Below are 11987 nucleotides of genomic sequence, written 5' to 3'. Positions count from 1 at the left end.
TTGCTAAATTTGCTATTATATTTTCTATATTAATTGGATGTTTTATGACTAGAAAATTAATTATATAAATAGATTTTATAATTTATTATATTTGCAATTTTTCTGTATGTTTTTTTTTTTATATCTATGTATATTTTTTAGGTAATCCGCCATTTTCTGTAACGCCATCCACTATAACTTTATAACGGATTTTTGGCTCACCGCCATCCGCAATCAAAAACTATGTTATGCCCGTGCTTATAGATTCTTAAGCAACCACTGAAGTATGAGAAACTAAAAGTGAACAAAGTGATCTAACGGTAAAAACATCATTGTCATTAAAGTACAAAAGTTGTGTTTCCCCTTTCTACAAAAATTGAGAGTCATTCCTGGGAAATGTTTAAAGCACACAAGTTGAAAATTGCACAAAATCTTTAGAAGATGTAAGACATCATTCTAAATCATCGGTGACAAGTAACAATCACTGCAGAGTCATAACCAAAGAATATACACTTTTTACCATTTACAGAAATCAAACCAACCACTGTTAAGAGGCCAAATGAATAAAAACTCCTAACTGGTGGTGTTATCTGGTAAATGTTTCAGATCCATTTCAACTTGGTGGATTGTCCATTGCATATTCTCCAATTTCTGCACAACACCAATCAGACAATTTAAACAATATCATCGCTAAGGAGTATTGATATGAATTTTAGCTCCTGCTTTCTCAGAGTTTCAATTTTGTTCAACAGACGTATATTTCTCCTACAATTTCTTATTTCTGCCCCAAATTTTGCGATATATATATATATATATATATATATATATATATATATATATATATATATATATATATATATATATCTTAATCTAAAAAATGTAAATATAAAATATCATAAATTTTTAGCAAAATAAATCACCTTTACAATGTCATGATACTGCCTTGCAATGTTGTCAAAGTGAGGATCAACACCTTGGTATTCACGCAAGCGTGTTACCTGGTAAAATTGCCAGAATATCAACCAACACAAATATGATGAACAACCACAACAATGGAGGAAAAGACAATCCATAAGAGTCATGAACATAATACTATATGACTACCATTTAGCTGCAATCACATTCTGAAACCATTTAAAAGGTATAATTAAAATGAGACCACAAGTTAGGTGTTTAATTTCCAAAATTTTCAACCATGGAACTGGAGACATAGGGAGTAGGAACATACTACTTTATTATACGCAATCGACGCTTCTTCAGTTGCCTCAACAAGATATTTCCTGAGATAAAAAATGGATAAAAAATAGTTGATTAATACTATATCAAGAACTGCTTATGAACTTACAGAGGTCATCATCTGTACCTTATCTTATGAAGCGCAGGTATAGAGTCCTTTGTATAAGTTTCAAGCAGGAGAATATGTTCCAGAACCCTGATATGTAATGGCAAATATATCTTTTATTAAACAAACAACTTTCTACCAATAATAAAAATAATGAAGTTTAATTTACTTTGGAAAACCTCTCCAGTTTCACTTAATTTTCAGTTAGATGGGTATCAATTAAACATTTCTAACCAATCCCGTATACTGTACAAATGTTTTTCATCAAGTACGTTTAGATTAAAAATAGTCATATACCTGCATTCTACGAAATTTTTTACAGTATTGGATCTTGATGACAATACTTTTTAAACTAGAGGGACCTGGTTCAGAAATGTTTGTAATATAAAAACATGGTATAAATATTTATCTATAGCTACTTAATAGAAAAATTTAAGGAAAATAGAGATTTGATTATAAACTTTAAATACAATAACCTATTTCAAAATTGGCTGAAATTATAAATACCTTCAAAATAATTAAACCAAAATATAATATGGAATACAAGGCAAACCAGCTATTCTGTTAATTGAAATTTATGTCATTTTTAACTTTTAATGTTTCAAAATATCTGTTCATGTACAATATTTAGCTAACTTTAATTTTTGAGAAATGTTAGTGATCCTTATTTATTTTGTTTATTTATTATCTTATATTTGAACCACTAAAAGTGTTAGCTCCCTAGCATTCCCATTATTTTTTTTGAGTATATACCCATTTTGGTCCTCAAAGAATTTCAGACTGGACACTTTAGTCCCCAACTAAAATTAATTACTCGATTGGTTCCTAACAATTAATTCCGTCAGTCACTTAGGTCCTTTACTCCGTTAATTCTAACGGAGGACAAAATAGCCCCTGACAACTCTAACAGGGGACAAAATGGTCCCTGACCTCCTCTGTTCGGAAACGACACTGTTCTCTCCCATTTCCATCATATCTCGCATAACACTAACAGTCTAACACTATAACTTCAAACTACACAATGCACACTCTATAAATTTAATGTCCACAAGAAAAAAAATTTTCAACTTATTCTCAACCAATTCATACTCAGGAAACTAATGCCTATGTCTCTCAACTAGTTGTCGTCTTCGATGGATCCCATGAATCCAGACAGCAAGTCTGATTTGTCAACGTCCTTCAGCTTCTTCGAACCAATGTTCAGTAATCACTTCAGTTTCCATATGAGCGGCAACGGTGACATTGCTCGTTGTAATATCTTGGATGCGAGGTCGAAGCTATCTGCCACCTTGGACTCCGGGAAAGAAGAAATGAAGCATTCGGTGTCTATTTCAAATGAAAATTTGCATATGATGTCGAAGGAGAATATTCTCATGATGTCCTAATGTCTAACAGTCTATATTGCTTGCTAGAGAGTGGAGAAAGGCGTGCCCTTGGAATAGTTGTGGAACTTGGTCTTGAGGATGTCGCGGACGTTGTCGGGGTTGGAGGTGATGTTATCAAAGACGTGCAAGTGGATGCTTTTGGTGGGTGAAGTGCAGAGGAGGTGGATGTACCAGTCACAAAGATTTAGGAAGTGTGTGGTCCATGACATGTTGAGGTAGGTGCAACACGTGTGACAATTACACCATGGCTTAATCTTGGAGCTAAAGAGGAGGAAGGAAGAGATGGAAAAGAAGATTGTGAAGGTGAAGAAAGAGAGTATGAATGTTAGCATTATGCAAGATATGATAAAAATTGGGGAAGAACAGTATCGTTTTCGAATAAAGGGATCAGGGATCATTTTGTCCCTTATTAGAGTTGTCAGAGATCATTTTGTCCCATATTAAGAGTTTTCAGGGACCATTTTGTCTTCCGTTAGAGTTGACAAAGCCAAGGACCTAAGTGACTGACGGAATTAATTGTTAGGGACCAATCGAGTAATTAATTTTAGTTGGGGACTAAAATGTCTAGTTTGAAATTCTTTGAGGACCAAAATGGGTATATACTCTTTTTTTTCATCCATTCATAACCCTTGTTCAACAACATGCACAACAGATTCTGTTGCGGTTGAATAGCATGCAAGAAGGTTCCAAGGCACATTGAGGCACAATGGTGACCGGCACAAAATGCAACCACCTGGTTTGGCTGTGCAGATGAAGGCGACCACAGGGTCATCATCCAGGAAACACACAACGAAAAGAGCCATTCATGGTGGACACTAGTGGAAACACAATGAATAGTGGCAGAACAGCAAGGTGCGGTGATGGGAGCACAAGGTGGAGTAGAGGCTACCAGAATAGTCACAGCAGGGGAAGCACCAAAAAGAATGTTGGAGAAGTCATCAAAGAAATAATGTGGTGAATAGCCAATCATGGAATTTTAAAAAGAGATCGAATAAGGAAATTTTATAGATGAAGACTAGGAAAAGCTGAATTTCAAATGACCCCTACCAAGAAAATAGAGTTGCAACTTGTCTTTTTACCAAATGACTCACTTCTGTGATTTTCTATTATCATCTTATCATTTCAAACCAAACCCTCAAAGCAAATTGATATTGGATAATCATGACATTGTAAAGGGCGTATTTCAAAAAACAAACCTCAATTTTGCACTCATGGTCTCACATCTTTTACAGAGCCACGTCTTCTGCAGCTCATCCTACAAATATATTGCCACATTGGGAAAAATCAAGATACAGCCTTAACTATCAAATCATGGATTTTATCATATTATAGTCACTCACATGTTTATGCTGATGATCCAACTTCAAATCCTTAACAAGTTTGATAAGCACTCCAAGTATCTGCTCTAAGACCTGACAGAGAATAATGTTGTTAGAACTGGTATCCAATTAGTACGGTAGAGAAATGAAAGAAAATCCACTGTATAGTGTACAACTCTAAGAAAACTTGAGAATTTCTCCTCCCCCAAAACACGCCTATTCACCAGACATAATCCCTCTCCACCTGATGAACTTCCTTCAATTCAACCCCAACTACTAACTAACTTTCCCGCTCAAACTGTGATAAATCAATGGGCTCATGTCAGTTGAAACCAACATCCACCCCTTTTTCTGTTTTGTCAAAAACAATTTTTTTTCAATATGTAATCATCATGAGCATTATGCCAAAAAGCAAATCTTAAACACTCATACACTCTCCCTTCCTCCCTCCCTCTATAATGCGTGTGTGCACACAGACTCAGTAGAGCTATGGAAAATGTATCTGTCTGCAAGAAAGATGGTGGTTGTAATAAATGCATGTGTGTACATTATAATATTCAGCAAATTTCCTATCTGCAGAATATAGATCATCTCGCAGTGCAGCTTCTTCTCTTTCAATCTCCTCAATCAACAGTTTGACCCTGGAAAAAGAAGTGATATGAAGAGCATGAAGTCATAATCATGGATATGTACAGTATGGAACTTACATATACTGAATCAAGCAATCAACATATTAATGTTATGTTACTCACTTCATATTAGAAATTTCATTCAAAGCATGAATGTTTCTGGTTAGCATAAGACATGAGTAATGGCAAATATAAGCTATGTGATCACCTAGAAACCTAAATGAAACAGATTATTTTTAAAGGGAATAAAAATCCTCTATATTTGTAGTGCTAGAGAAACCAAGACTTGCATAACATTGATACTTGTTACTCAGACCAACAGAAGTAAAACAAATATTGAGCATTGATCATTTCATTAACACAATACAATCATTACATAAAATGTGATTGATATCTAACTTCGTACAACTTCTTTAACAAGTATCTAGACATGACTTTGCGGGCCACTGTATAATGCCAAGGTCGACTGTCTATAAAAAAACTAGCATGTCCTAACTCTGATGACATACGATTCAAACAAGGGTTTAGCTATACTTGTAGGTCCAATATATAACAAATTGCTTTATCCCGTAAAAATGATGTTTTTTAGGTAAAAATCAATACAGCTTGCCAACTACTAAAAGAATTAAGGTAATTTAATGAGATCAGACCTTTCTGGAAGCCGAGAACTTGAACTTTGAATTCCTGATGATGAAGAATCTGAGTGAAGAGAAAAGGAAATCAGCTGCAAAAAAATCACATGCCGAACCACACACAAAAAAAAAATATATATATCAGTTAACCTCAATCCCTATATAAGATCAGTAATATGCTGGTCAAACTTACCATTGTCATCCAAAACAAAGGCATTGGACAATTTATCACATTTCAGTTTCAAGTGGGCCTCTATCTCACGTGAGAGTGACATGTGATATTCTGTCATATCCTAGAAAGCGTGTTTCATGTGTCAATAAGGAAAACATAACCAAGTGAATCACATCAAAATATAACCTATCATAGAAAGTCCTTGCTTAGAAGCTGATTTTCATATTTTGCTAACTAGCATACCACAGATAATGTTGTTTGTTGATGTTGAGTTTGCCGTAAATAAGCAGGTGTAATACCAAGAAAACGATTAGGTACACCACCAACTGCAGCTTCCCCTGAATCCATAGCAGCAAGGGAAGAATTAATCCCAGTAACTGAACTATTTGGAGTAGCATAATTAATCGAAGTTGTGCTTGAGTTGTTCGTGGTGCTGGTGTTGGTACTGTCAAGGGAGCTTCGAGACATTACACTCAATTTTTCAATATCCTCAGTATGGACTTCTCCATCCTTGGAGATAAGAGGTAGTCTCAACCTTTGGGCTGCTTCAGCCACAACCAATTGATGCTCCAAAGTCTCATAAACCTGATACAGATGGATATGTAACTTTTTTTGTTAACTCAATGAAACATATTCTATCATAACATGATAGAAAAATATAGAAATGTTTCTATAAGAGCTAAATAAGTCAAGGTTCAATTTGGTCTCTGAAAATGCACACACTCTTTATTTTAGTACTTTAAATAAATCAATTATTGAATCTCTAATATTCCACTAGTCATGTAATGTTGACCAATGGTGTGGCATACACCACATCATCAATCAACTACATGGAAAGCTATGTGACATGCTGACATGTCCTTTGATGTGACACCTCAGCAAAATATGACTGTTGACTAATCATATACTGGCCAAGGACTAAAATGATCTATGAAATATAACTTCAGTAGCAAATAGTTAATTTTGAAATTTCAAAGACTAAAATGAAGCACACTTATAATGTTAAGGTTCAAAGATATATTCTTAGGTTTATTAAAGCCAACTACCAAAGAAGCAAATCTTTACCATTGCCAAGCAAATATTAATCCACAGGAAACACATTATTTAAGCTAATTCCTCTGCTAACAATAATGAATAGTATCAATAAGCAGAAGATAGACCCACATCTCATTTACAAAAATTCAAAATATTAGACTCAGGCTTTATTTGCTAAACAAACTGAATCAAGTAAAAGACTACCAAATGAAGCTCACGAAGAGGTGGTATATCTATCTTCTATTCTTCTATTATATATAATGGGGATATGGGAGAGACTTTGTGCATAACTTTCTTCCTAAAATACCCTTCATTTTATATAATCTACAGCAAAGAATTTTTTTGGTTACACAAGACCTCTTGATTAGAGTGTAAGCCACTCACCATCTTAACTAATTCCACATTTGTTAATTTTACACACATTTAATAAATAAGTGGGTAGTGTCTATTAATACACTAGTTTATTGTAACTCTACATTCCAATTTCCAACAAAGAACATTGGTAACTAATGCCTGAAGACACTTTCCACCTCTAATAAATTCAAGAGTGATTTTCAATCTTACATAAATGTGGCATTGCAAATGGGATAAGGGATAAATAGCTACTAGTTGTTCCAAAATCCTCCATCTTCTGTTTAATTATATTGAGAGCTTAGACATTATAGCACCTATTTCCTCATTTACTTGTGAAAGAACCTCTTAGATTAGAGCTAGGTAATTTCATGAAGAACTCAATAGTATCTTTTGTTATCAATTTCATAATACCTAAATTAAAATCACAGTATCTTAATTATACTGATATTCAAATATCAACCCCTGTAGCCTATCATTTAAGTTATGATAAGAAAGGAGACAATTCATGTAACAAACGATTCCCATAAGGAACAATTTGGTAGAGTGCAACCGTTTTCTCTGTATACATAACGTAAAATATTACAGGACCAAAATTGACAGAGTTACAATTCTAATAGTTGTACCTGAGGGGAGTTCCTTAACCCAAGCTGAGGATAAAGACCGCCAGTATCTCGAAGTCCACCAAGGCTAGACATTGAAATGGCTTGCTGATACTCTTCCACCACAGCAATGGCCTCAGAATATATTGCCTGAAAGTGTAACCAACACACGGTATCAGAACCACATATCAGTAAACCCTAATGCATCCTCTCATGCTAACTTTTCTCATGATTATGACCATATCTTGCGGAAAAAGAGACAAGACAACCCTTCCAAGAGTTTGTGGATCACACCATCCAAACATTTAGACCCAAGTCAAAATTGGTTTTAGAAAAAATCTCAATAGCCAGAATTGTTTGCAAGAAATCGAGGACAGGAACAACATAGCAGAATTAATAACCTTTAAATGAATCAGATTGAATAGGTCATGCCACTATGTCATTCAACCACCACCAGAATTTCAAAAAACAGAAAAGAAAAATGAATATATTATAACAGCTTCATACTATTGCTATTTTTTAAAATCATTTTACAGATACAAATATCATAGAATATAGAACTAAAACCCTAATTCATTCTATAGAAAACACTTTACCATGGCTTCCAAGTAACGCAGTCTTTCCCTACACATTTCCTCTCTGGCCTGCAAATCCATTCAGCGAGTCAATACCAAAGTCAAACATTCGTCAAAATGGGTCAAAAAATGTTGAGTCCTTAGAGAGAGAAAAAGAGAGAGAGATACGAGTTGGAGATCGTTGTAGAGAGGCTTGGAGATGAGAGATCCATCAGGAGCCAAGCAATGGCGCTCCAGCTGATCAACGACCTGTGTCACATCAGCAGGGAGGTTCTGGCCGTGGAGCCCCTTCACCATTGATGAGTTCAAAACAGTGACGTTTTGGTGGAATCGTGGGCGCTGGCTGCTGCTGCTGCTGGCTGAGAGAGAGGGGGAATGGGTTTTTGGCAAGGTTCTGAGAACCGGACCGGCAAAAAATCATCAACAAATAATCACAAAACACTAAACCTTCACCCAGCAATTACAAACAAAGCCAGCAATTACAAACATTAGCACATTATAAAACATTCCAAAACACTAAACCTTCACCCAGCAAAACCAGAAATTACAAAAACAAAGCCATCAGTAAATTTGAACAAAAATTTCAGACTAAATCAGTAAGTTTGAAACAAAGGAGTTGGAAGAAGATGCTGATAAAATAAGTCAGCATCAACAGGAGGTGCAGTTACTACAGGAGAAGATTAAAGAACACTTTGAGGCTGGCTCTCATACAACTCTCACTGTGACAGAAATGGCAGAGAAGATTGATGAGCTGGTCAACAAAGTGGTCAGCTTAGAATCCGCTGTTTCCTCACAGTCAGCTCTTGTAGCGAGATGGAAAGCACAAACTGATGAACTTAATGCTCTTATTAAAGTTTTTGCCAAAAATTTTAGACTAAATCCAGCAATTACAAAACAGTAAAACACTAAATCAGACTAACAGAGCCAGCCATCCATAAATTTGAAAAAAACAAAATTTACAGCCATCACCAACCAGCAAATACAAGACAGATCCATCAGCAACAGGCAATTACAAAAGATTACAAGAAAAATGGAACAACCATGATTAAACAACAATTTCAGAACTTCAAATGAAGAAGAAGACCGAACATTCAGAAATTAAAAGGAAGAAGCGGAGGCCACTAACCTTCGACGGACGGCAACCGGCGACCCGACGGCGAGCTACTCCAAGCCACGAACAGAGAAGCCAACGAAGATGAAGACGACGTGTCGAGCTACCTGGGTTCTTCAAAACGGGGAATAGGAAGAAGCGGCGGCGCTGAGGACATGGGGACAGCGGCGGCAATGAAGGGCCACGGTTTTGCACCTTTGCTTTGCTTCAGAGGTCTCAGGGAGTGCACGAATTGGGGGAAGGGCGGGGGGGTTGGTTGGTTTGGTTCGCGAATGGTTCTGTATTTTAATTTTTTTTTTTTTTTTTACAAATAAACAAAATGGCATAGTTTTATTCGAATCGGTTACCAATCCGGTCCAACCGTCTGTTTTTGACCAGGCTTTAAATGGTGCTCTTTCTAACAGTTATAAATAAGAGACTAGATTTCGGTTAAATCTGTTCGACCGACAATTTCGACTCGATTTTCAAAATCATAGTTTTTGGCGACAGAGTCAGAGAGTGAGAGAGAAAAGGGTGGCGGTGGGGTTTTGTGGGTTATGTTTAGTCGTTTTCTATTATTTTTAAAAGGTTAATTTTTATATTTTATTTTAAAATTAGTATCAAAATTCTTATTTTAATTAGCTCTATCTTATTTTACTATAAAATTTACATTTTTAATTTTCTTTATTAAAATTTGATTTGTTAATTAATTATTCGCTAATTTTACGGAGTTTATAGTCGCCTTGTCCTATTTTAAAATAAATAGGGACCGAATTGGGTGTTTACTCAATATAATTCATTTTTTACGAAAGACATTAGCCAATATTTATATTTAATAATCTTATTTTTTTTTAATGGAGGGTTCCACTAAAAACTAATTTACTGCGTCTATCACTTCCTGCAAAATTGCTATACCAAACATAAATACAAAATGCCATATATCAATCATAGTTATCAAAATTATACCGGATCGGCCGATTCGACCAAATAATCAGTGAACTGAGAGTCTAGTCAGTTTGGTTTGTTATTTGGACCGTTCCTTTAATTAATTCGGTCAACAGTAGTCAAATTCGTTAAAAATCAAACGGTTCGTATCGAACCAAAAGCGATCAACTGTTGAATCCGCACCTCCACCAGTAAACGCACAACATGTGGAACACCGTAGGATATCAACTATGAAAAGCCTCCAAAAAGAAAGAGCTAGAAAAAGAAAAAACTTTAATAATATCATGTTGTCACCAAGTCAAATAACTTTTCGATATATATAACACTAATAATTATATATATGATATCAACATATTTGATTGCCACACATTTTTTTATATACTTTATATCTGCTCATAGTTATTATAGGCATCTTTTATATATATATATATATATATATATATATATATATATATATATATATATATATATATTATGTCCTATTATATTTTATATATAATTAAATTAAATTAAATTTAAATGAAGATTTATTTTTTTATATTCATATTTAATTATGACCGAATCAATCGGTTCAAATTGTGACTTATTAATTAAACTAATAACCCAATAACTCAGTTATATGATCGGATCAATTACCGGTTTGATTCTGATAACTATGATATTAATAGGAACTAGGAAGTCTAGCAAACACATTTTTATACATAAGGAATAATTTTAGCTTTTACACCATAATTTTGACTAATTAAAGTCATCAAATTGCAAATTCTAAGCAATCATAAAGAAGGTTAAATTCATAAAATTTAATAATTTATCTAAAATATCCATTTGTATTTATTTAGATCGAATATACAGATATGATGCAACACAATTATTATCCATACTTATAGGCAAAAAATTATTATCAAGTATTATTGAAAATAAATTTTCTTAATTTTTTTCAATTATTTTGTAAAGTATGATGTTTTATTATTCAACATTTTTTTATATAATGTTTTTAATCCCATTTAAAAATTATAAAATAAGAAATCACAATTTACAAAATAATTGAAAAAAATAGAAAGATCCATCTATTAGTTATATTTGTCCTAAAAGCAGTATTATCAAACCGAGCTCAACTTGATCGGTTGGACGGTCATTCGGATCTTAAACCAGGTTGAGCCACCAATTAGACCAGACATGCAGATGCAATAGACCAACTTTGACCCACTTCAACCCGGTTGGTTTTTAAAATTTGGACCGGATCAAGGTTTGTGTTTTTTGTTAATCTTTCTCCAAACTCAAAAAATAATGTTGCGTTTTGCTATTTACCCTGTAAGTCAAATGATTCCTCCCTCCCTCCCTACTGGCCTCATCCTCCCCCAATTTCTCAGTCTCTTCGACTGAGTCTCACTTCCCTCCTCCTTCCAGTCTCTCGTCATCCTTTGGTTCATTACTGTCATTGTCATAGGTGTGGGCATCCGTTTCTTCTTTTTTTTTCTGTCTTCATCCACTCGTACTTCTTACCTTTGTCTCACCATCTGTCGCCTCTGGATATCCTGGTTTGTTGTGACCGTCCTTTTCTCTGTCGTCGTCGTGCTTGGGCTGGTTGTCTGCCTCTCCTACTCCTCTGCTAGAAAGCTTTGGGTCCTGTGTATTGTGGTCAATCCAGTGAGCATTTTTTCTTTCTTTAGTATTTTTTTGAGTAAACACCCAACCCGGTCCCTATCCATTTCAAAATAGGATAAGGCAATCCCTCACCAAAAAATTAACCCACGCAGGTCCTTGTCTATGCATAAAATAACTCATCGCGCCCCCTCCCATGTATCCTCCGTCCATAGTTGACTAAAAAGTCTAATGTGGCACTTACCGGCGTTGATCTGGCAGTTAGTCCAAAGTTAAGTGCCAACCTGGATTAGAGTAAATGGACAGGGGTCGATTTGTCCCCCCTGTCA

General features: G+C 34.9%; 1 protein-coding gene across 2 annotated transcripts; it reads right to left on the bottom strand.

Annotated features, from left to right (window-relative positions):
• Positions 1-294: 294 nt before the first annotated feature.
• On the bottom strand, positions 295-9510 carry LOC112799764 (AUGMIN subunit 4). 2 transcript variants are annotated; one of them, XM_025841797.2, is made up of 14 exons: positions 9148-9510; positions 8190-8415; positions 8043-8090; positions 7471-7596; positions 5702-6043; positions 5480-5579; positions 5305-5353; positions 4573-4666; positions 4047-4118; positions 3903-3961; positions 1343-1411; positions 1208-1259; positions 900-977; positions 295-630 (listed from the first exon to the last, which is right to left on the bottom strand). In XM_025841797.2, exons 2-14 carry the CDS (start codon positions 8316-8318, stop codon positions 553-555), a joined length of 1296 nt encoding a protein of 431 aa, XP_025697582.1. In that variant the 5' UTR covers positions 8319-8415; positions 9148-9510; the 3' UTR covers positions 295-552. The 2 variants fall into 2 exon arrangements, with proteins under 2 accessions (XP_025697582.1, XP_025697588.1); XM_025841803.2 differs by having other exon boundaries at positions 8190-8380; positions 9148-9361.
• Between the last annotated feature and the right edge of the window lie 2477 nt (positions 9511-11987).

The sequence above is a fragment of the Arachis hypogaea genome, chromosome 1, assembly GCF_003086295.3.
Source record: "Arachis hypogaea cultivar Tifrunner chromosome 1, arahy.Tifrunner.gnm2.J5K5, whole genome shotgun sequence".
NCBI classification, from domain to species: domain Eukaryota; kingdom Viridiplantae; phylum Streptophyta; class Magnoliopsida; order Fabales; family Fabaceae; genus Arachis; species Arachis hypogaea.
Note: the sequence above shows the minus strand (reverse complement) of the source record. Positions and strands in the feature narration are given on the sequence as shown.

Bases quoted from the DNA above. Each gene is read 5' to 3' on its own strand.
- LOC112799764 (XM_025841797.2), bottom strand. From the start codon at position 8,318: ATGGTGAAGGGGCTCCACGGCCAGAACCTCCCTGCTGATGTGACACAG. The intron at 1,412-3,902 runs GTTTGTTTTTTG...ATTACATATCAG, and splicing joins ACCATGAGTGCAAAATTGAG to GGTTCTGGAACATATTCTCC. The intron at 1,260-1,342 runs GTACAGATGATG...TTTTTATCTCAG, and splicing joins CCTGCGCTTCATAAGATAAG to GAAATATCTTGTTGAGGCAA.